General features: G+C 41.5%; 1 protein-coding gene across 4 annotated transcripts in view; it reads left to right on the top strand.

Moving 5' to 3' along the window:
• The window catches only part of spock1 (SPARC (osteonectin), cwcv and kazal like domains proteoglycan 1), a 97155-nt gene that overhangs the window by 296 nt on the left and 70297 nt on the right, over positions 1-26562 (top strand). For 2 of the 4 annotated variants that reach the window (XM_034133894.1, XM_034133891.1), the window contains exon 2: positions 307-438. In XM_034133894.1, the coding sequence (XP_033989785.1) occupies positions 307-438 (132 nt within the window). Of the gene's footprint in view, positions 1-303; positions 439-26562 lie in introns of all 4 variants that reach the window. The other 2 variants (XM_034133893.1, XM_034133890.1) reach the window with 1 other exon arrangement.

Genomic DNA, 26562 nt, shown 5'->3' with positions numbered 1-26562 from the left:
GTTTCGCGGTGCTCCATCTGCCGCGGTGACAACTCTCCAATGTTTATAATCCGATTAAAGAGCGGTCAGCAGTTTGATAAAACGAGCACTCTACACTCCCCTGTGGCTTTCTGACCAGTATGCGTCACACCGTGAGAGTTCTCTGTTCTGTAAAGTGCTCTACATCACTTCAGCCTGCTCCCCTAACTCTTTGCTGCAGCCTCCTCTCACTCAGCATCTGTTTGGCACTCTGACGAGGCTATCCGTCTTATGTTCCTCTCTGTTTGTTTTTTCTCACTCTCCACTCTTTGTCTTTGCTTTTAGAAGATGTTCTTCTTTCTGCTACCTGTCGTGGCTCTCCTGCTGAGCAGAGAAACGGCGGGCTCCGGGAACAGTAACGAGAAATGGCTGAGCACCGTGGCTCAGTACAAGGACAGATCCTGGAACCGATTCAGAGACGTGAGTTTGAACTGACAGACACAACAAAAGCAGCATCATACTAAGCTTGTGTGTGTGTGTGTGTGTGTGTGTGTGTGTGTGCGTGTGTGCGTGTGTGCGTGTGTGCGTGTGTGTGTGTGTGTGTCATGGAGAGAGAGATAGCACTGTGCCCTTGATGCACCCTGAGTACTCTTTCCAGCAAGAGTAATCCACCTTGTAGAAAAATCAGCAGATCCAGGTAGAAAGAGAGTCACGCTCAGAGACAGAAAACACTTTTTTTTAATGAAAAACACTAAAACAAAAAAAGCTTATGTAGCTTATGATTTGACTTTTTTGATGATTTCCCCAACCGTCTCATTTTGTCATAATTGAATTCGGTTATCGGTATTGGTTACTATGACAGTGGGCTTTTAAGTCTGATTGATTATGCATTTCAGGCAGAATTAGTAGTGGTATGTTCCCACTGCACAACCTTTAGTCCAGTGACATTTCATAACAGTATATGCCAACCTGCAGTAATGGTTTATGTTTGGTATTTCTACCTTTCCTGGATTTTTTCTAACAATAAAGCATACAGCACATGCAAAAGTCAATAGTCTGCACAGGAGCTAGTGTACCCATGTGGCTGTATGTACAGTTTAATTGATGCCGGCCAGCTCTGAGCCGTGCTCTTAAGTCAATACAGACTCATAATTATGCACAAACATTTGTCTTGCTCTTGTTTAAAACCATCATGATTGTCGAAAACGTTGGTCAAGGTATGGTTAAAAACTGTATGAAATGCTACAAAGAACAGCCACAAGCTTCGACTGAATACAAACTTGGCACTTCTTATAACGATACTTAAAGAAGCTTATCAGTCTGAGCATGATTCTCTGCATTAACACCAACATGTGGGCATTAATATTCTGAAATAAAAAGTATATAAAGCCAGTTGCTGTGCATAAATTGTTCAAACCAAGATGTTCTCAAATATATCAAATAGATCAGGCTGAATATTGGGGGAAATTTCAATGTATTTCAATTTGATGGAATGTAGCAGCAATGAAAAAGCATGCAGTCTTGGGTTTTGATATTTTCCTCTGTCAAAATATTATACATCTTCAATGAGGAACTGTAAGAGAATACATGCAATGCTGGTTGCAGTTTCTACGAATAACACTCAAACGACTTTATCAACTGAGGGTTAAAACTAATTTCCTACACAAATACTCATGCAAAAACACAACATTACATCTTGTGTGTACCTTGTGTGCTCACAAGTCTTTTCAAACAAGATTTTAGTCCAAAACAGTCAACTGATCGACTAGGAGGGGGCCGACCTATCAGTTACTATTGGTATTGGGACTTCAGAATCTGGCTCTGGCTCTGGCCTCCACACTCTCCAGTCTAACCAGTTGTTATCCGACTGATGCTGACAGTAGTGTGGCTCTCCATTTTGATACCACACACAAACATGACAATGTCCTTTGCTACCTAATGTTCTCCAGAGGTATCTGCAGACAGTGGGCTAACTCTGGCCTTATTAGAGCTGGCCTTCCCTATACAATAGTGGATCAGCGATGTGAGAGCCGGTATTAGTCATGACTGTATACACTCACCCTGGGCTCAACTACCTGCAGTGTGTGTGTGTGTGTGTGTGAGCATGTCGCACACTCTTTATTCCTCTCTGTGGTCTCCTGTGCCAGTGAAAGTCATTAACAGGAAACTGTCAGTGGAGGGTGGAGAACAGGAGGGGAGCGGGGGAGGGACAGGAGGGGGAGAAGAGGAGCTAGGAGGGAAAGGCTCTGACATTTATGTTTAATATTTCAAGCAATGCTACCAACCTGCTGTTGTGTTCATGTGTGTATCTGTGTGTATTGTCTGCCCTATCACATAGGGAAACCTGCTGGTCGCAATTTGTCTCCTGCAACATTGGCTGTCTTTTTTCCCCGCTGTGTCTTTCTTCCTCCTCCGTTCTGTCTTACTCATTCCTCTCCTCCCCTCTCTGGTACCAAGCCCTTTCATTTCACAGACAGCAAGACCCGAGGTTAGGAGAATGTGGTTCTGCATGAATCAATTTCAAACTGCTAAACAACCATTTCTGCCAACATCTGAATTTGGTGATTAGATGTGCTCATGTTGGGTTCACCATTTTATCCAGATGAAAGGTGATAATTAGAAAAAGAAACTACAGTGAAATCATTATTTGTCAAATGTCCTTAATTGTGCGGTCCATGACAGAGCTGTGGTGCCAAGATTCAGGCTGCTTTAAAATATTCATAATTACGGCCAAAATGACACAATTTGAATGATGCCCGTTTGGAAAAAATACAACTTGAAATGACACAGAATACAATATGGTGAACTAACTTCGGTAAAAATGAGCATATATTTAAAATAATATCTGACACATTTTTTATCCTATTATATGTAAGTACCAAGTGAATTCCATAAAAAAAATGTAACACTAGTTTGATGTTGGTGTCATAAATGACCACCAGATGTGAATCGTTCTTATCCCTTATGAACATGTGAAGCACAGTATGTTTCTGAAGACCCTTTACCTCTCTCCCATCCCCCCCTCCTCTTAATTCTCATCGAGTTATGAACTCCACGTCTTTCTTCCACGCTTCCCTCTTTCCCTCATTTCATCCTCTGTCTCTGGAGCTGTGAATGACCCTGTGCTTCCTCAGCCATGGCCCTCTCTATCTCCCCCTCCTCCTCCTCCCTCTGCCCTCCTGACTCCTCCCCCCCTCTGATGCTCTCCCCTGCCTGCCATGTTTCACTCTGCATCTCTGATGAGCCACTTCCTCCCTCATGAATAATGCACGAGTGTCCATTTGTTGGGAGGGGAGATGGTGCAATAGTTAAACGGTCAAAGTTCAGATGGCTTGTCTTGAAACATAAGGCAAATAGGATTTGATTTAATCCGTTGCCTCCCAACATCTGGACTGTTGGTGGATATGTGTAATGCAGACAGTGTTGTTGTAGTTCATTTCTAAAGCGGAAGAACATGTATTTGCAAACATTTTTAGATGTCCCTCATTACCATCACATTTTGTCAGTTCAAACAAATGTTTCATCCAATCAGAAAAAGACAGTTTCTTTGTTACTTGCCTGTAGACTTGTAGAGTTTCCGCTGGTTTGCAGAAACAAAGGGACACATTTGTGAAATAAATGACACAGTGTGCTGGCTTCAGACAGGTTTGTAGACAGGCTTGCTGGCTCAATCTTCAGACACCCGCCAGCATTGTGTAACTGTCTGATTAGCTGAGTTGTATTGTGAAATTATATTTCTTATTATATTTTTCTAGTGCAATGCCTTTGTTTCCAGTATGCTATATGGATTGTTAGGGGATCTAGATATTTTTGACCAATTAAAAATCCCTAAATTAGCTCTGCAACCTTTGTTGCTCTTTAGCCAAATGATTTGTTGTAGTTCATGCCAAAAGTATTTACATTTTCCTTAGGTTAATCCCCACTTTAATTTTCATGAGCTTTTATGCAAATAAAGTACAGCTGCAGTGAATATCAACACATTTGTATGCAGCACTGAGTTTGACTGTGTTTCTCTTTCAAGCAGGGTCAACTTTATTGTGAGCCGGTCGCTGGTTCCTTTTGTCGGCTACATCAAAGTATTATCATCAGGACAAAAGTGAATATTGGGGTGTCCTGCAGAGGCAGCAGCAGGAAAACACAATATCTTATTAACCAATATAAATCTGTCAGCGCCAGCATGCAGGGTTGATACCGGTCTGCATGAATGAGTAACCACAGCCATTTCCACACTTCCTCTAGCTCTCCTCTGACAGATTTAGAGTCGCTTTTAGAACAATCTCCTAACAGTCACCATAAGGGTAAGTGTACCAGAGGATGCTTTTCGCAAAGTGTTGTTATACAGCAGCAGACATTATGTCTATAATTATAGTCCTTCACTATTTCTAAATGATGTGCCTAAATACTTCACCTCGCTAATCTTTCGCGTCAAAATTGCTGACCTCAATTTGATGTGCTCTCTGCGGTGCAAAGAGGAAATACAGATAATTTGGAACTAAACTTTTGGAGAGTTTAGAGAAAGGTTGAGGAAAAGCTCCTGGTGTAATTGCTTTTTATACAGTAGTGAAGTCTATCAGATAATAATCCACAAATTAAAGTCTGGGTATTGCTGAGCTGGCCGGTTGAAACCAGTTCTATTGTTGCCTGAGCGAGCCTATTATTGGTGGATTTATGTTGTGTTTTGGGCAGTTGGTTTTGAGGTGAAGGTGCAGTTAGCATTAGTGTCTGTGAATCGGTAGAACGAGAGCATAAGTTTGATCAATGTTAAAAAATATGAACAGAGATCAGTACGCGCTGATGTCATGAGTCAAATCTCTGAAGCTCTGGTGAGCACTGACCCACACACTTACATCTTTTTCCCACTAGACAAAACCTCAGTGACTCCTAATATTATTGGAGTTTTGTCTTTAGTCTCACAGCAAAGTTCCCAATTGACATTCATTCCCAGGACAACTGACCCTGATGTAGACAGGATTCAACATCTGATCGCCGGTAATAAGGACAATTGAGTGACCCTTTTTCAGTGCAATTGTATGAATTAGTCAATGTTTTGACAAGAAACTATGACAATTATTGCAATTTATAAATGTACAAAACATACAATCAATAAGCTCTCCTAAAGCCCTCAGACTCAATTGAAAACACACGTTACCCTGCTGATCATGGTAAAACATGGTTCAAACTCCACAGAAACAACATAACATTTTGCAAAAACAATATATTTAAATGTTTCCATTGTTCTAACAATCACCCACTCTGGTATAAGAGTTTGAAAGAGAAACTTGATAAGTAAAATACATACAAAAATAAGTAATCACCTTAACATAGATAAGCTTTGCAGTTTTTAAGTTTTAAGATACTTAGAAAACCTCCTTGGAGGTGCTTTGTGGTAAAGGGCTATTACTCAACTCAGTTTTTCTCGTATTGTGCAGTGCACTGACCTCAGTCCGTTTTTGGTGCTGACTATAATTGTACATTTGTTTTCTGAAAGCACACTTCTTATTTTTGACAAGAATACCAATCCCCTGTGTTATCTCCGGTTGTCTTGGATCCTCTCCTCTCCTATCGTATCATAATCTCCCTCAGTGAAAGAAAGCTGTCATTCTCATTCGTGCAGTCCAACTTGTATACTCACGAGGAGGAAAGTTGTTTTCACTTCTGAGCCGGTTGTTTGCTTCTCCTTAAACAGGCTCTTCTTGTCCCTGTCCTCCTTCCTTTCCTTTCCTTTCCTTTCCTTTCCTTTCCTCTCATTTCCCACTGAAATCCTGTCTTCTTCCCTGCTTGCATGCTGTCAGGTTTACAGAAATGCAATAAATCTTATTTTCTAGGGACATCAGGTGTGTGCTGCGTATTTCGCCCCTACATTTGTGTAAATGCATGTCATCTCCAGACTGTGTATTCATTAGCTGGTGGACCTGGTGGCAGGTTGGAAATGACAGCGTGCTACAAAACGCTGTGGATGTGCTTGTGAGGTTTCACTGCGTCTGTGTGTCAGAGCCTTCGCCTGTCTCAGCTCAGTCACATGCCGGCAATTAAATGCTGTCATCTTTTATCATTGGTTTTCACTTCGCAAGAAGACAGCCTCTCCTGGTCTGTCAGTCATCGACCCCTGCTGTCTCTCTTTATCAAAACTATTGGAGCGTGTGTGCATGTGTGTGTTGAGTGACTGTGTGTTTCCTGCAGTGGAGGCAGCTACTGTTATTTTCATTTCAAAGCTGGTCGGTGTGGTAGCATGTATTTTGTGTTTTCCCCTTTTTCATTTGTGGGAGAGAGGCTTTTGCTGAGCTTGCAAATCTTTTTTCAGCCCCACTCTGACTCGGGGTGAACACATTCACACCTGGGAGCTCCCGCTGCATCCATATTAAAGTGTTGTCTTCTGTTATGTATTATGTTTGCACCCTGGTGTGTTTGTGTGTGTTCTGATTGGCTGGTTGCGTACCCATGGGGGAGGGGCGGGTGCGGTTTAGAGAAGCAGCTTAGACGAGACAAACCCTGGAGTCACCTTCACCTTCTCTCACCTACACACACACACACACACACACACACACACACACACACACACACACACACACACACACACACACACACACACACACACACACACACACACACACACACACACACACACACACACACACACACTAGGGCTGAACGATTAATCGATTTTAAATCTAAATCGCGATTTTAAATGATGCGATTATCAAATTGCGAAGCCTGCGATTCAAATTTTTTTTTTTTTTTTTTGTATTTGTTAGTTTTTGTTCTTCTTGTGTGTCAGTCATCCATACCAATCAGAAGTGCTGTGCTCCACATGTACCAGCCATTGTTAACCAATCAGAAGTGGCCCATGATAGAAGGTGATAGACAGATTGATCCAATCACCTGCCAAGTATTTTTGAAAGTGCCTGCCCTTTTCCAAATGGCTTCCAATGGAGCTTTCCTAGATGGTTTGGTGAAACAAAGCATCTGAGTCAGGTTAGTAATGCTCCATCACACGTTTTACATCTATTACAGGGTGAGTCTTAAACTGAAGCTTGACTTTAAAGCAACCCAACGGAAGTTTCATGTAAGTTTAGTTCTTTCACTCGTAGCTCTGGCTGCGGGGGTGCTAGAGACGGGAGCATGTTGATACGACCTTCCTAGCCGGAGATATGGCCGCATTTTACAATAAACTTCCGTTGGGTCGCTTAAAAACAAATATCGCAAATCGAATCGCAATCGCAATAGCTGTAAGAAAAATCGCAATTAGATTATTTCCCCAAATCGTGCAGCCCTAACACACACACACACACACACACACACACACACACACACACACACACACACACACACACACACACACACACACACACACACACACCGAATGATGACTCCCCTGCAGACTTAGAGTATTTCCGTCAATTGACTTGGGTGTACACCTGCCATTCATTCTTATCTCTCCTTTGCTCTGTCCTCCATTTCTCTTTCTCCTCTTAAGCTGCCTCCATACGTCTCTTCTTACCGTTATCACCTCCACTTCTCCTGGCTTCTCCCTCCGTCGTTTTATACTCAACTAATTCCTGATGAAACAGTGCCCTTCAAAAATAAACCTTCTCACTCTCACGCTTTCTGCTCCCTTCATCGCTATTCCTTTCCTCTTGCCTTCCCTCTGCATGCATATACTTCCTACTCTGAGATATTTATTTCAAATGACAAATAGCTGATTCTATTTCTTGCACTGAATGAGAGTTTTCTGTGTCATGCAGTGTCTCTTTAAACCGTCTCGTGGAAAATGTTTGCACATCTCTCTCCCCCTGCATGTGCACCCATCCACCCTGAGGCTCTTTGAGGGATCGATCAGTAAATGTACTGGGCCTGGTAACCCTGATTGAAGCCTTGATATAATCAATAAGACTGTTAAGAGGCACAAAGACACACACACAACCACACATGTGCAGGAACACACACACGCACTGAAGGACAATTCGGTCACAAGCCAGACAAAGGTCACTGCCCTCTATGACCAGGATAAATAGGTATTGAGTCAGTGTGTGTGTGTGTGTGTGTATGTGTGTGTGTGTTGGAGCCTGGAACTGAAAGAGAGAGAGAGGTAAAGCAGAGAAGCTAAAGGATTGCCAGTGTCATTTTGGCTGACGATAAGAAAGAGGAAATGGAAAAAAGAGAGATGGTAGGAGAAGAGAGGAAGAGGAGGAGCTTTCATGTAAAGCCCATCGACACTGTAGGCAGAACAGATGGAGACAGGGGGGAGATGGAAGGAGGAGAGACATGTGGAATCCATCATCAATACAATGTGTGTGTGTGTTTCAGTTTGCTTTGTCATGGCAGTCCGCTCTCTCTCTCTCTCTCTCTCTCTCTCTCTCTCTCTCTCTCTCTCTCTCTCTCTCTCTCTCTCTCTCTCTCTCTCTCTCTCTCTCTGGTTCTGTCCCCTAACGGTGGTGCTGATAATAGTGCCGTTGATTATTTTGAAGAGATGCTGTCTGATTTGCTGTCTTTGTCTCAAGATTAACCAAGAAAAAGGAACCCCCCTCAGACCATTGATCTCTTCAATCAATCAATCATCAATCAATGTTTATTTATATAGCCCAATATCACAAATGTTACATTTGTCTCAGTGGACTTCACAGTTTGTACAGAATATCAGTATGACAATATGACACCCTCTGTCCTTAGACCCTCACATCGTACAAGGAAAGACTTCCGGAGAAAACCCACAGTTTAAAGGGGAAAATGGGAGAAACCTCAGGGAGAGCAACAGAGGAGGGATCCCTCTCCCAGGACGGACAGACGTGCAATAGATGCCGTGTGTAAATTGAAAAGATAATACATTTGCAACATAGGTAGTCCAAATGTTTGGAAATGCATGTGTCTTCCTATTAGAAATTTAAAAAACGTTTTTATATGAACGAATATCATTGTTAATACTACGCTAAAGTGGAGAAAATCATCTCCCTATTGGTATGTGCCAATTTAGTGGTTGGAGATATGATGATATAAAGTATGACATTTTAATGAGTTTGTCTAGCATCGGAGAATTATTCATGCCTTTTAAACTGAGGTACGGTTTTTAATATCTCTGAATGTGCTTGTCATTACGGACATTGTTTCAAATCAATGAACAGAAATGCTTTATAGCGATGGCCTTTAATCCAGGCTACTGGTGTGGATCCACAGCAGGGAGGACCGGCAGTCCAACTCTCCAACTGTTGGATGGATCATCATGAACTTATCTTCTGACATTTATGGTCTCAAGAGGACGAGTCCAAATTAATGAATTTGACTTTGTTCCGACTTCTGCTCACATCACGAGTTTGACATTTTTCCTTCTCTTTTTTTTGGAAAGGTTTAGGCCTGTCCCCCCAGATGAATGTATTAACTTAAAAACCTTAAATTGGACTGAGGAAGTTGTGAAAAGTTTACCCATCACACATAAAGTTCAGCAGGTCAAAAAACATTTTAGTTTGAAGCTCTGATTAATGTCCAAATCCCTGAAACCTAAAGTCCATCAGCCCTATGTGCTATGTGTTTGTGCTTATTAGCTCATTTTAGCAGGCTAACATGCTAAACTACAACATTACATTACATTACATGTCAGACACTTTTATCCAAAGCGACTTACATACATTCAGTACTGAGGACAATCCCCACGGGAGCAATTTGGGGTGAAGTGTCTTGCCCAGGGTCACAACAACATGCTGACTGCAGTGGGACTCGAACTTGCTACCCCCTGATTTAAAGTCCAGCACTCTTACCACTGAGCCACAGCCGCCCCGACAGAGAGCTACATGACAGAGGATTTGATCCACATCGCTCAACCCTATCCACAGTATTAATCCGTCATCTGTTAAGAAACTATGTCAAATTATTCATTTCAATGCACCATTTTCGACACAACTTTAATGTGGCTGCAACTAATAATCATTGATTCATATTTTAACTAAAAAATATATATTGACTTGTCAAAGATAGCAAGGAAACATCCAAATGTCATAATAAAAGATATGAGGATGGTTATATTGAATTGTACAAAGCAGCATATTGTTCTGAGAATGTCGAACCAATGGAGGTATGTGTTGAAAGTTTATTAAAAAATTACCTTAATTGTTGTTAACTTATATTCTGTCAATCATCTAAATGATTATGTCATTTTATCACCAAAACATCTTCACTCTAAACGTGAGTTTTCTCTATTAATATGCCATTACCCTGCATGCAGTAGTGATCCGTATGGCTTCAAGCTGTCTTCACTACTTCCACCATATTTCATTTTCACGGATGTCTGCGGTCGTTAGAAAATCTGCATTGTACTAATGACAGGCCGACAGCTTTCAGTCAACATATGTCTGTGATATTAGAGAGCTTTAACTCGTGTCTGTAGCAGCTGGTTTTCATGAAAGAGAAACTGTGTGTGTGTGTGTGTGTGTGTGTGTGTGTGTGTGTGTGTGTGTGTGTGTGTGTGTGTGTGTGTGTGTGTGCAGATGAATAGATGTATGTATAGTTTGATGCATAAAAGATGCGTAACTTGTTTTTCTCATCATGTCTGTTTCAAAGGAAATATATATGTATTCTCAGTATGTCAGAATAGTTTTGTACGTTTTTGTTGTTATTGCCATTAATGAAGCTGTCACCCCCACTGTCTGGTTCGAGTGTATGATCAGATGTTTCTTCCTCGGGTTTGGCTCCCTCTACGTCTCTCCATATGTTTGGATTGTCAGTTTGTCATCAATTGTATAAGTTGATTCTAGGAGTGGAGAGTAGCCATAGCAGCTTCATTTGCCTGATTGTTACTCTTCCGAAAAGAAAGTCCCTGTTGGCTCGGTCTTAGTATTGTTGAGTTGCTAGTGGGAGGTCCTGAGCCATTGCCTCCCGTAGTCGATCCCGGGAATATAACCCAAGAGAAATTCAATGAAATTGGATATTTGTTTAACTCTATTGTTAAAACGAAAAATATGAGCTCAGAAGGGGAATCCTTGGTTGAGATAATTGGACACGAGTTGTGTAGTAATAGTTGGAAATAACTACCATTTACACTTTTCACCATGTACACCATCTTAGCTTAACTTTCTAATAACGCAAAGCGCAGTAAAGGCTAATGGTAATGGCATGGGTTTTGCAGTTATTTTGGATAGAAAACACATTTCTTTTTTAACCTGAGAATGATGCTGCACAAAATCTCAGGGGATCAAAGTGATTATAAATGCATCCTATCTGGAATCTTGTTAGCAATTACCATAGCATCCCATCCAATTCAATACACAGACAGTTATTTATCAGCATTTTTCAGTCACAATAACCATCTTGTATATCTTACAATATGTAGCTGCTACACTCAAGCAGCATTTTCCTCTTTTCATTATGGTGTGATGATAGTATATCTTGTGATTTGTGAGCAGCGTCACGCGTTGATTGATTTTACGTGTCTGCCTCTTCTTGTTCCCTTTAATCACAGTTGATGTTATTGCAGATGATGATAGCTGATGCTCATGATCCTTCAAACAGCGTTTCAGTTACAGATAATATTTGGAATAAATTGTTGGGGCTACGTATTGTGTTTCTGAGACAGCCTGATCTATTATGTGATGGAGCCAATTTCATCCACAGGAGGAGCGTCTCACACAGATCACATTCGTCAGTGGCCTTCCCAACCTTGAGTTTCACAGTGTGAAATAAATCAGTGTGTTTCTCTTTTTCACACCTCTCCAGCCCTGCTTTCGATAAGTGTCAGCATCTCTCGTGTCCCTCGCTCTCTTTCTCTCACTCTGATGTGTATGGTCTCTAAAACCATGTCAGATTGAATTGGTCATTATCTAATTTCCCCCCTGAGGGCCGGGATGCAGTTACTGTTTGTGTGTGTGAGTGTGTGTGTGGGTTTGAAAGATGTCTTGTCTGCTTCAATAATTAAAGAGGTGTCTGCTACTGCAGCTCATGTGATGCTCCTGGGAGAGTGGAGGGGAGAAAGGGGGGAGAGATTGACACAAAGATATGGCGAGACTCTTTTCCTCACAGCATTTAGTGGCTTTCCATATTCCTCACTGCATCATTTTGTAGTTTTTCTTCAGCTAAGTAACTCCCTGCTGCACTTTTGTTTATAACACACACACTCTTGGGAATTGTGGGTAATGGAAACGAATACTTGAGCCTCGAGGGGTTGAATGAATACTGCATGTAAAGTCATGGACTCCCTGCGTGTGTGTGTGTGTGTGTGTGTGTGTGTGTGTGTGTGTGTGTGTGTGTGTGGACAGTTAAACCAATAGCCCTCCGGCTGATGTGGTTAGGCAGTTTTTGTAACTCCAAAGACTTCTGGAAAGTGCAACTAAACTGAATGTTGCATTTTCTTACAGTCTTTTTTGATAAAGAAAAGTTTATATTAAAGTCCCTCTGGTCTAACAACATATTAATGCAACAACTTTGGTTTGTTGGCTGTTTCATGCAATGCTTTTTTCTCTCTTTGTCTCACAACATTTTTTGTTTCTCCCAAAAAAGGACTAAGTCTACAGCCATGTCATGCTGGTGTTAGACACAGTGGTGTTTTGCTCTAAATCCAACAGATCTTAGTCTTGTGTGTTAGCATGGGAGGACATGTATGCACCATGTTGCCGCTATCTACTCTTAGAAGAGTCCAGTTTACTGCTGGTTTGATGATGTGCTGTCTGAGTCCGAAATAAAGTCCGAAATAAAAGGTTCACGTTGGATAAAAACAACACCCACTATCACTGGTACTACCCACCCGCCCTCCAGTCTCATGCCACAGTGTTGTCAGAGGAACAGCTGGCTGGACGTCCTGTTTCGGGCTGACTTTCAAATCCAGAGAGACACGTGTAACCAGATTTAAGCCAGATGGTGTTTTTATCCCTTGTATCCTGTTTGAACTTTTTTGATTTTTGACACATAGATACAGGTTTGAAGGAGAATGTCTAGTTCAAAAGTAATTTGGTGACTTTGAATTGTAGTAATGTTTCTCGTTTTAATGGGGAGAGGAGTTTTTATGAGTAAGTGCCTGGCTTAAAAAAAAGTCATATTGTGTATAATGGCACACTTGATTATAACAGTCAAATGAATGTACAAAGTAACAAACCAAGATAAAACAATTGACTGCTATGAAGATTTGTACATAAAGCCACAGTTGATATAGCTTCATATTGCTTTATTTCAAACTAATAAAAACATATTCTGCATTGCTAAAGGAAGACTATGTATCTCTTGAGTTTTTATTCTGATTAGATGAACCCTGAGTGAGATGTTTAAACGCTATTTTCCCTACAAAACCATTACATCTAGACTATATTTTTGTAGGCAACTTGTTGCAACCCGAGATGTTTTTCATGTTATTACACTGACAATGATATGGTAATTTAATCATTCCAATTTGAAGAGAAGTCCTGCACTTCAGGACTGCTCTATGAATTATTTTTATTAGAATCGACAACTGTACGAACAAGATTCACTTGAGTTTTTAATGTATCATCATGGGAAAGTGTGCTACCAAGGTGCATGGCAGCTCTCAACGTGTCATTTCATTTCATGTAATAATATCCGGTGATGTTATGAGAGTAAACAGCACTCATAAACTATCTTAGGGATATGCTGCAGAGTTGCCAGAACACATGACCTTTGAAGCTGCTTAAGGCTTGTCTTTCATTACCGTCCTTTCTGTCAGTGCCTCCTTGAGGGGGGAAATACTTGATTCTCTAATTGGAATACATCTTTTTTGGTTTGTTCAATTAAAATCCCAGAAGGCTCTTGCCAACTCGATCTCCATGTGCTGTCTTCTGAAAACAAAATCAAATTAAAAGCACATCTTAAAATGATCTTTGAATGTAATGCTTCTGCAGAAATATGAGCTCAATTCTTTGTTAACCACGAGGCAAGACTAATTATATCAAGACCACTGTGTTGACACATTGGGGGTGCAGCTGCAGAAGAACGACACAGTCAGACATGCATAACAATCAATATAAGCTGTAACCTCGATTTGCACCAGAAAAATCCATACAGACAGAATTCGACTGATCCCCTTCACCCCGTTATGCACAAGCTCATCAGCCTTGATACTGTATGTAAGAGGTGGAGAAGTACGTAGGAGGCGCACTGTGATGTAGAAAAGCTCTGTGTTCTAGTTTTTAAACATCAATTTCTTCATTTGTGCTAAAAAACGACTGATTCCTGGTGCTAAGGCTGCACACTTCTTGTTTTCTGATGATCGTAAACCCTCCCTCTTAAAAACAAGCAGAGTGATTGACACTCCTACCTCATCTTCTTTACTCCCCTCTCTCTCTCCTATCACTGGACGGTCGTGGTGATACATGCACATTGTATGTGTTGACAACAGCTGTCTGAGTGATTGAGCAGTGGGTGGGAGGAAACACACAGGAACAACGGCAAAGCCAAATGACTCGTGATGTCTTCGGGATAAATACAGCGAGATAATTGATTTGAATGGTTGGCCTCATTGATAAAAGACAGAGTGAAAATGGTAAGGGTGTGAAAATAATTCTATTTATGCATATGCATGTTGGAGGATGACACAATCATTGTTTGTCAGCTTTAAATAAAACCAAGCTGAGTCAGCCTCTGGGCTTCAATCATATTTGAATGAGCCGCACAGCAAGCAGCGCACATGGAATAGGTTATTTAAACCTCCTCAGTGTGTGTCAGTGTATGTTTGCACTTCTAACCTTGAATGCACCAGCTTTTGGCATATTTTGAGAGACTTTCTCATGGATTTTGAGTTGTTTATTAAGGTGAGCCTGGATGCTGTTGATCAATACTGGAAGCTTCACGACTGATAGAATTGGTCAATCACTGCCAATCATACCTGACAGTTTCCTTTTCCCTATTTACCTTTGCTCTACTGGGGGAGGCAAAATACACATTGTGCACTGAGGTGTCTATACATTCAATCTACTGTATCTCAATAAAGCAGATTTATTTTTATTTGTAGTTATGTTATGATAACACATTCATTTATCACAGAAGCTTTAACACAGCAGATCTCATTGCATCTTTTCAGTCCAACTGTTTAATTATGCAGGTGTTTGATTATTTGTAGGCAGAATGCCGTGTAGAGAAGTCTAAGGGCTAAAGGCTAGGCAAATATTAGATGTTTGCTAGGGGAAAATGAATGCTAATCGTGATCTGTGTGTGTAGGATCTGTAAATTCACTATACCGTATCCCCTGAACAGGTGGATTTGTCAGTTATTGCAAGTTAAGTGATCTCATGAACCGTTTAATGACCTTCATTTGATTGCTGCTTGAGTATCCAAAACACTGTATACTTATCACAATTTGAGTAATATTAATCCACCAGGATTCACACGAACACACACACACACACACACACACACACTTTATATATGTTTTACTTTTATCCCTGCAACTTTTCATGGTGAGAGTTTTGACATTTAAATAGAAACACCAAACATCATCCCATTCCGACTTTCTCTGCCTGGCTCCTCAGAAAGAGAAAGAGTGGGTGAGAGTTTTTGCGGCTCACTTCCAGCGAGTGTACTTTTTCATCATTAAGTGTGCCTGTTTTTGTGTGTAATGTGTGTGTGTTTGTGTGTGCCCATACGGCACCCAGCACGGTAGTTGCCAGAGATACAAATTATGTCAGCCGAGCTGCATTTGTTTCACTTCCTGAGGCACAGAAACACAGCCTGTAGGATCCCTGGGAAAGATAATAGCGTGGATCCTGAGAGGGTTTGCTGGAAACTGGGACTCTGGTTTGTCTGGACCACAGTAACATATTCCATGGCTGCTTCAGTGTGGCAGACTGATGAGGGTCAGTTCATTTCCTTAAGGGGCCTATTATGCTTTTTGGAATTTTCCCTTTCCTGTACCGTCTTATATACGTCTTAAATCCCAAAGTTCACTCCAGACTGAGTTTCTTACTTTTGCCTCAAAGTTGATATGATAGCATCTTACTGTGTATGTATTTGTGTACGTGTGTGTGCCCTTTTCACAGTTCTTACATATCCTCCCTTGTCCTGTTATAACAAGGACACTCAGCAAGGGAGTGCAAATCCTGACTTAAAGCTGGCCTAGTTTCATACTTTTGCAGCAAAGGTCAGAGTAAAAGAGAACATGTTATGAAAAGGTACAGTATGCTTGTTTGCTTGTGTCTGTGGACATCTTCTGACTGCTGGTATTTTAGATTCACAACTAAAAGGGCACTCAGGGAGCACAGACCTCTGCCAAGACGTGTACTTTGCCACATGATTCAGATCTGCTAATAAATTAAACAGGGTTTTCATTGGCCCATGAAAATTGGACCAGATGATTTTTTTTCTAGTATCCTGCTGACAAACAAACCAAAACAAGGGGCAACATCAAAAACCTCCTTCAAAGCAGTGGTAATAAATATTGCAACAACTTCTTCCAGGGCACACTCAGATATTGTATCTCAGCTCTCATGACATACTGATGTGTTATGAATGTGACCGACTGCAACCTAACTTAATATTTTCTGTTTTCCATCTATGTCTTACCTGATCGCTTCTTTCACTGATGGTACAACAGGTAAGTCTATTTTTTCTATGTGTTTGTTGTGTTGTTGGTTTAAACACAGTTTGTGTGTGTGTGTGTGTGTGTCTTCTGGTTTGCATGTAATTGTGACTCCAGGACTTTGTGCCATTTCTTTGCCAAGGTAGGTACCTAGACAGGCAAACACACACAAAGGTCTAACACACACACACACACACACCCACACACACACACACACACACACACACACACACACACACACACACACACACACAGATTTGTGCCAGTGGCAAGATGATTTGTCGACTTTGAGCAGTTGTTAGTGTGTGTTTTAGCAGGAGCAGCCTTGGTGGCTACAGTCCTGGCCTCCAGGCTTAAGTGTGACAGTGGAGATTTGTAGCTCTGTGCTCTGCTCTCCAGAGTCTCCACACACACACCATCCGGTATGATTTCACTGAAGACTCTGAACGCCTCTTGGCCTCTAGTTTGACTGCTACTAACTGGCACAATCAGCCGAGGACAGTACTGCGCTGTGGTGATGAAATCCCCCGCTAGTGTTACCCGTTACCATCGCACCGGGTGTGAGAATCCTGACATGGGTGTTAGGAATATCCCACTGATCGCCTGGTGTGTAAACAACTGACAACTGGCAAGCGGATCTTCACCCTTATTTTAAAAACCTTACGAAACCAGACCACTAGCATTATGGTGATACATTAACTGAGATACATGTACAATATGGTGTATGGTACGTTTTTAACTAAAAGGTAAAGGTGGATATAGTGTGCCAAGAAATAACCTACTGCAATACAATTAAATAGATTATAATATTCTACGATATTAATGTGACATTAGGCAGCATACAATCATACATACTATGATGAGGTCACTGTATAAGTCACTGAATCCTGTGAGTCGTTGGGTGTTGAGCAGGGAGCGGATGATAAACTCAGTAGATACGAGGCTTTGTATTTTTTATTTATTCCTTTTCTATCTTTTCTTAACTGTAACAATGTTCCACTAGCACAATACCTTACCACAATACTTACGATACAAAATATGAACCAAACGAATGTAAAGATTGTTCATCAAGAGGAGCCTTTTTATTTTGCCTCCTCAAAAACCTCTCTACTCCCTGGATGCTATCCAAGAAGTAGAAAGTAGATATCTAGGATGCGGCTGACTGATGGTGCATAAAGCTATACTTCTCATGTAGTCTCGCTTCACAGAATTACAAATGTTCTTCTCCATGGTTAAATAAACTTGGCGAAATGATGATGTTTTGCTTGGATTGATCCCCATGTCTCCGCATGAGTTAGACAAAGAACTCAAACTCTTCTTATGTATGTGTATGGAAGAAATATAGTTGTTAAAAAATAATTACCTTTGAAAATAAAGCTAATAAATGCAATATCAATAGATGTAAATTTGACAATTACAGATGTTTCCCTCTGGTTATGCTGCTTGGTCAGGTTGATATGATTTGATTATTTAGCTGCTTCAAATCCTTTTCTGTTTAGCTTTCAAAAAGGTGGGTGATATCAGTAGCCTAAAGCTGCACCGCCTTACCATAAGCTACTATTTTACAATACCATCATTTTACCTATAATGCTGCTTTTATTTACTTCCTGCTGCCAGTAAGAAGCCGCTGACTTTTTATACATCTCTACAGTTCATGTACATGAAGTACAAATGTTTGTGCTTTTTTCCACCTTAAAACTGTTATCGATGGTTAGCTTCCCTAATCTGGTGTAATACAGAACATCTTGTTTTCGTGTTTAAATCTTTTTGAATAGCAGCACATTACACTGGTACAGTGTGAGTATATATAGTAGCTGTATGTATATGTACTAGGGATGTGCATCTCCATCACTGAGGCCGATACGATGAAAGAAGAAAATGGAAAAAGGATAAACTCCATGTCTCCCTAGAAATCCTTCGTGCTTGCCTTTCTGACTACCAGACGGCAGTCAAAGCAGCCAAAACAGAGCACATTTCTCTGTTAATCTCCAAAAACAACCATAAACCTCAGGTTCTTTTTAATGTCCTCAACTCTATCATTAATCCCTGTGATGTTTCTTCTATTGTCCCATCGACTACTCTCTGTGATAAGTTTCTTACATTTTTTATTGAAAAAGTATCTGCTCTTAGGCTAGCCCACACTAGTGCTACCCCAGATCCTGCTCCTTTTCTGTGCCCTGCTGTCCTCGACCACTTTGAGCCTGTATCCCTCTCTTCTCTCTCGGATGTAGTCAAGCACCTGCGGCCGACAAACTGCACCTCAGACAGCATTCCCTCTCGCCTTCTCAGAGATGTTTTTGATTCAGTTGGAGCAAGTATTTTATTACTTTTAAACACCTCTCTTAGCTCAGGATGTGTCCCAGCTGCCTTCAAACATGCCACTACTTAAAAAGAAAAATCTTGACCCCTCCATTCTCGCAAATTTTAGGCCCATCTCCCAGCTACCTTTTTTATCAAAAGCCCTGGAGCGAGTAGTCTACGCCCAGCTGCAGTCTTTTTTAACCATGCATGGAATCCATGAAAAGTTTCAGTCTGGCTTCAAACCCATGCACAGCACTGAAACAGCTCAGGTAGCTCCGCTGTCTTGGTGCTGTTAGACCTGACAGCTGCCTTTGACACTGTGGACCATAGCATCCTGTTGTCACGGCTTAAACAGTCCGCTGGCATCACAGGCTCTGCCCTTGCATGGTTCAGGTCCTACCTGACAGACCGTAGCTTCTCGGTACAGCTAGGTGCCTTCTCCTCTGCCAAAGCCCCTCTTACCTGTGGGGTTCCCCAAGGCTCGATTCTGGGCCCCATCCTTTTTCTACTGTACATACTGCCCCTAGGTTCAATTCTCACAAAACATAATATTCCCTTCCACTGCTACGCCGACGATGTACAGATCTATCTGCCTCTCAAAGCAAATGTCACACACTCACTACAGCAGTTGATGGACTGCTTAACAGAGATAAAATCCTGGCTGAGCAAAAACTTTCTCAACCTCAACGAGAGCAAGACTGAGGTCATCTTTTTTGGACCCCAACCTCCAGCCTCTCCGGTTGATATTCTGGGCTCTCTCAAAAAAACCATCCTCCCCTCGGTCATGAACCTTGGAGTGACCTTCACTAGCACTTTTAAATTCGACAAGCAGGTCAGCACTGTAGTCAAATCCTGCTTTTTTAAAATAAGACTATTGGCCAAAACCAAGTCGTATTTATCTTTTAATTACTTAGAAAGGGTTATTAACGCCTTTGTAACCTCGAGACTGGACTATTGCAACGCTCTGTATGTGGGTATGGACCAGGCCTCAATTAAACGCCTGCAGCTAGTCCAAAACGCATCTGCACGTTTGCTGACTGGCCACAAAAAGGGTGACCACATCACCCCAATTCTGGCCTCACTACACTGGCTTCCAGTTCGGTTCAGAATTGATTTTAAAATCCTTTTATTTGTTTTTAAAGCACTAAATGGGCTGGCTCCGGCCTATATAGCTGAACTGCTCCAGCGCTACACCCCAGCCAGAGCTTTAAGGTCTGCTGACCAGCTGCTGCTGGTAGTGCCCAAGACCAGGCTTAAAACCCGAGGGCACCGAGCCTTCGCAGCAGCTGGCCCTAGGCTCTGGAACACTCTGCCCCTCCATGTGAGGTTGGCCCAGACCCTAGGGGTTTTTAAATCTACACTAAAAACACACTTCTTCTCTCTGGCTTTCTAGTTAGAGCGGAGCACGACTCCTGACTTTTCCTTGTGTTTTATTTTTATTTTTTATATATATCTGTTGTAATTTATTGTCTTTTATTGTGATTGTAGTAATGTGTTTTTATTACATGTACAGCACTTTGGCTCGACCAAAAATCGCTTTAAATGTGCTTTATAAATAAAACTTGATTTGATTTGATTTGATTTGATACATTAAAGATACCTTTGAAACACCAGGCGATGCGATACGATACGATTCACCCCTGTTGCAATACAGTTCGATACGATTTGATTCAACATTATGCGATACGGGGCGATACGATGTGATTCAACACGATGCAAAATAATGATACAATTCAATATGGTACGACAGAGGATTTTGTTTTATTCCTTATATGCAGCAAATCATACATTAACAAAAAAGTGCTTCACATATTTGCTTCTCTCTACTAGTACTGCACATCCCATCATGCTGTTTCTTTTTTACCTTAAAAAAAACAAACACTTGGACCTTTCACAAACTGGCCTTTTCACAAGTGTAGTAGTGTTCTCTGTCTCCAGAGTACAGTTCAATTTGATAACACCTCACAGTTAAACAATTTAAGGATGCCCAGGATTAACAATGTGCAAATAACAACTACCATAGTGCAATGCACATACAACTGCCAGCCTGATGTGCTTAACACTCATTCATAGGCTAACTCACCAGTGAGCAGAAAGCAGTGGTTTCTATAGGAACAATAAAGAAAATAACCTTTCACAAACAGGTATTTCATAACTGCTTACAATTGTAAGGAAGACATTTAAACTATTATTGGCAGTCACAGGCTGTTGTAAACTAAACACCACTCTCACTGACAGAACACCTCACTGAGTGATTGAACTCATATGTCTAACTTTCAGGTTTCTCTTTTCAGCCGCAGACCCCATGTTGCCTCTATGTGCGTCGCTAAGTTCCTCGTACTACTTGTGTACTTTAAAGCCGCACGGCATCGTTTACAATTTGCAAGCGATTTTTCAAGTTGTCCGTCTTTCTTGAAAAATTCGAAGTGTTGCCAAACGTTTGATTTGTAGGTATTTTTCGGTGCGCTGTGTTTCTCTTTCTCCTCGACTTCCATGTGTGTTGATAACTGAGACTCTCGGCCTCCGTAGTGGCGAAGCAAAGATCAAAGATCGTCTCTGCTGAGTGCTGACAAGATGAGGGGATATTATATGAATGAATCGTTTTTTTACCGATGCAAAGACGCTACAATCGATGCATCGCGAGTTCAACCCAAACTGTAGCCGATGTGCACTCTTTCAACCGGTGCACTCGCATCTTGAACGTTTATGCCGGTGCACCGATGCGAATCGGTGAATCTTAACATCCCTAATATGTACTGTATGTACCTGAGAATTTGCAGAAAATAGTCAGACTCCAACATAAATGAATGGGTGGAGTGAAATATTGATACGACCTTGTACAGAGGAGTGGGAGAGGTATAAGGGAAGGAAATGGTAGGACATAGTAGGAGAATAACCAAACATCAGTTTGAAAGTGACAGCTCCATTACTGCTATCATACATTAATAACCAGCCAAGTCATTAGTGTGAGAAATGAATCCATGCACTCGCAGAGACAAACAAAACACAATGCTAATCTCTGTTCTCAAACAGAGTGTCAGCAGCCACGACACGAATGAAGGGAATGGAAATTGAGCGGAGAGGTCAGGTGGGAGAGAAATGGGGAAGGAGACGAAAAAGATGACCTGGGACAAGAGATAGCGTCAGACCAATGAAAAGCTGAAGGGGGTGACAATGGAAAATGATCTTCACAAACAGGGTAATGAGAGTAAAAGAAAAAGCCAGAAAAGAGGCAGAAAGACAGTGAAGAAGAAGTAAAGCGTCTGTGATTTCTGTTAGAGGACTTTCTTTACGTTTTGACTGTGACAGTTCTGCGAAGAGCCAGCCGAGTCATTAGTGCTAGAAATGAGTCCTGCTGCAAAGACAAACGAACACAGTGTTGATCTCAAGCCTCAAACAGAATGCCAATCACCTACCTCACGTGTCTGGGATGAACGGTAATTAAACTGTGAGAGGGACAGAAAGAGAAAGAAGAAGAAGTGGATTGTCCTACAGTACCAGTTGCTATGCTGCATCATTACCACACTGGAGTCATCCAATCACATGGTACAAAGAAAGCGTCCCCCTCCTGCACCCCTTATTTTTCTTCTTCTTAGCCTGTCACTTTAAATTAAGTGCTCTTACTGCATACGCCCAGCCATGCCATAAAAAGTCATTCAATGGTACTTGATGATGATAAAGTACCTCAACAGAATACTTTCTGCTCTGAACAGAACAATACATGCCGTAAAACTACTCCTCTGTCCCTACAATCAAGCTATTTCTGTATGTGACTCATATTCAACCCAGGAGTTTCCTGTGGCAGGTCAGCCTACTTTTGTTCGCAACCTTTGAAACTGGAGAAAGTCCCTCCTCAATACAAAAAGTGCTTTTATTATATTATGAAATCCTACTTCCCAACTCTGAAGGGACTTTTTTTGTCATGTTGTTAACATTTCAGTTCCCTTCTCACTTGCATCTTCTACCTGGGCTTCTGTCAATGTAGCTTGTGTGTGTAATCTAAGTTATGTGTGATGGACGACTGTAAGTCATCACATGTTCAGGTGAGTAGTCATGGTTAAATTGGCCTACATGTTAATGTTTTCACCAAAGTTGATATTAAATTAAACTCATAAAGAAAAGTGGCCCTATAATGGTCATTTTCAGGTTCCTGATTGTATTTTGTGCATCTATTGTGACATGTTTACATGCTTTAGTGTTCAAAAAGCTCTTCATTGAAACCAGAGCACAGTCTGCTCTGATTGGTTAGCTGGCCGGTTAGGCTGTGATTGGTCAACCGCTTAGAGATATCCCGCCCCTTAACCTATCACGTGCAATGTGTTGGAGCGCTAGCCAATAGCAGCGCACATGTAACGTTGTGATGTCACTATGTTACAGAAGTAAACAAAGGACTACAATGGAGTTATTTCAGGCAGGGGGGGAGTGTGTGGCAGAGAAACTACCAAAAATCAGAGCTGTTGTTAGTTAAAAGCCATTTCATAGAAAGTAAAGAGTACCAGTTGAACTGTTGGTTTTGTTTGCCCGCAAAAACCTAATTTGTGGGCCTGTGTCTGTAAAAATTCATTTCCTGTCACGATGCAGCAGCGCAATATGGTCTATTGACTCGCCTCAAAGACCCAAGATGAGTGTGGTTTGCTGATATCTGCAGAGTAATTACAGTCTCTGATATGAAGATCTCTATGTGGCAGGGAATGGTGAGTTCTTCTGAAAACCAGAGACATCAAATACTTCGTCCCTGACAGCTCAAGCTGTTGAGCGAATGTGTTGTAAAATAATAAACCTGGCTGGGCAGCAGCGACGTGCAGTCAGTGGAGGCAGGGGAGGCAGAGCCTCACCTGTCATACTCCAATGTAACGGACAATTAAAGAAAAAATAAATAATAATAATAATAAAATGTCTCCACTGATCTTGTGTAAATGTGATTTCTGTATGATTCCAATCGCATTTTATAGTCAAAATCAGCAAATTTGCCGAGCTCCGCTACGGGAGCGATGAGAAGTGAGGCAGGGACGAGCACTGCCTCACGTAAGCCCACAGTAACTTGCTGGAGCGCGGGCACTAATTTAGCGCGGCCACATATTTTGTGAGCGCGCTCAAGCCATTTACTGTGGGGTGAGGTGAGGCACAGATGAGCTCTGCCTCACTTCAGAATGCGTCACCCCACAGAAACTGGCTGGAAAGCGGGCCCTAAGCGCATGCCTGTTCCCATCTCACTGTAGGTCACCAATGTAATGTTTGTAGATCCCTTTATTACATTTATCCTCGCCATCCATAGTCTCTAAATAACTTATTTCACGTATATATGATATTTAGGCTCGCTGGTCTCATCGTACAACGGCAATGAAAAAAGCACAAGGAGGACTTTTACAAAACAGTAATAGAGATTGTTGTCCAGAAGGATAGCATGGACTTATATTCATCTTCAAGTCAAGGTAAGACCACAACTGTAATGAAAATGGGATCTTACTTAGAAAGAACAATCCAATATTTAGATTTTGGGTATCCTTTTGTTGATCGGTCTGTTTAAAATTAATCATAGCATCAGACTAAAAAAGCTTTTGAAAATAACAGAATATTTCGATTAAGGTCAAAATAGGCTATAATATTTGTAAATCTGACTCTGAAAGAGTCAGTGCCTCACCAGCCATGAACCTCACCGCACGTCACTGCTGGGCAGGTATTGAGTCAAGAGACAGGTATGAACCAGCAGCTGTTATGTTATGTCCCTGATCACACTTACACTATATGCACCTATCAGTATACAGTACACCTTTTCACAAACACATTTGTTCACACACACACACACGCTGGCACACACAGCGTTTCTTTTGTCGATCTGTTCGATTCGGCCTCGTGGTGCAGAGTCGGTATTGGATTTGTTTGGTGCCAGCCAGCTGCCTCATTACTGCATTGTGAACACACACACACACACACACACACACACACACACACACACACACACACACACACGCACACGCACACACACATATACGTTTGTGTGACCAGAGGCAGTGTTGCAGCCCTGGCAGGGAGCACATCGCTAGAAGGAGGAATACAGTATCAGTTGGTGGAGTCGGGGCAAGACTTAATTTAATAACCAATCATGTCAGCCCCTCTCATCCTCTTTAATTGCAGCAGACAGTTTTCTAATGAACCAAGAGGAGAGTTCTGGTCTGAGTCTCATTAGAAAAACTTCTCCGGGAAGCAGTGTGATTAGAATTACAGTAACTTGTGTTTCATTACCATCTGTTTCTCTTGTTTAATTACTGTTAGTGATTAACCCATCGGACTGTATCCACCTATCCTATGCTGCAAAGTATTTCACACTTCCATGTTATAGTTGCTTGGCGGAGCTTGCCATGTTGTCCTGAAATTAATCGTAGGTCTTGGCACCTTTTGTTGGACGTGCAATGTAATTAATTTACCGTGTATGCTCATATCACATGCAGTGCCTTATAGCTGTACAAAGGTAATATAAAGACCTAACAACAGAGTTTTGGTTTTCATCATTTGAATCAACCATTAATCAATACAAATGTACTTGATATGCAATTACTGGGAAATTGTAAAGTGTATTTTAACAAGCACTGAGCTAGATAAAAATGGTGATAAAAAAGCAGTTTTTTTAACACAGCTTTTATCACAAGCATTAAAAAGCTTATATTTTGTAAAGGTGTGTGTGTGTGTGTGTGTGGTGTGTGTGTGTGTGTGTGTGTGTTGTGTGTGTGTGTGTGTGTGTGTGTGTGTGTGTGTGTGTGTGTGTGTGTGTGTGTGTGTGTGTGTGTGTGTGTGTGTGTGTGTGTGTGTGGCCACAGCTTGCAGCAAGAATGACTCCTGTCTGCATGAGTTTGCGATAACAGGTGGTGTAAGCAAACGCTACTGAAATGTAATGCAAAATGAAGAACTGAATTCTGATTAACATAAACACAACCTCCCTCTGCCTCGGTGCAAAATGCTTCATTTGAAGCAGTGATTTAACCAAACAGGCACGAATACAAAATAACTGGCATTGGGGTTTGAACAGTCTTTGCTCAACAGGAAATAGAGATTTTCCAGTCTGCAGCTGTATCACAGTATTGCCTTACTTGGCTGTATTTTTCTTTTTTATCCTATACAGAATATTTATTATCAACTATTTTCCCTTTGGGAACTCTCCGCCATCTGTATGTGTTCATGCTTGCTGTGAGGATCACATATTGGACTATGTGTCATCGGGGAGCCTTGAGTCCTGATGAAAAAAGGATTTAATCGTGCTCTTTTACCAGAGCCTGTGTGTGTGTGTGTGTGTGTGTGTGTGTGGTGTGTGTGTGTGTGTGTGTGTGTGTGTGGTGTGTGTGTGTGTGTGTGTGTGTGTGTGTGTGTGTGTGTGTGTGTGTGTCTGTGTGTCTGTGTGTGTGTGTGTGTGTGTGTGTGTGTGTGTGGCAATGTCCTTCGCTGTCCTTCACTATCAAATGAAATGGGTATTGCTTCAATCCTACATTTAAAACAGTGAACATGGATGGATTCAAAATGGGAGAAAAAATCCCTGCTGTGAAATGACTCAACAACACCGCACCCTCCCCACTCAGCCCCTACAAGCATTGTTCCTGAGCTATTTCAGTGGAAGCATTATTGTTCTGCCCACGGGGTTGCATAGGCATTATGTTTTCAGGTGTAATGCCCTAAAGGACTTTCTTCAAAATTGGGACAATAGTTCAGTATTTTTGACTATTACTCAACTTTTCACAGAATTATGTCAATTACACACCTAGGTCTAATAGGATAAAAATGATGAGGTGATATTTTGGACGGACTCGGATGTAAGC

Source organism: Trematomus bernacchii, unplaced genomic scaffold (genome assembly GCF_902827165.1).
Source record: "Trematomus bernacchii unplaced genomic scaffold, fTreBer1.1, whole genome shotgun sequence".
Lineage (NCBI taxonomy): Eukaryota > Metazoa > Chordata > Actinopteri > Perciformes > Nototheniidae > Trematomus > Trematomus bernacchii.
This window is presented reverse-complemented; position numbering and strand designations above follow the sequence as displayed.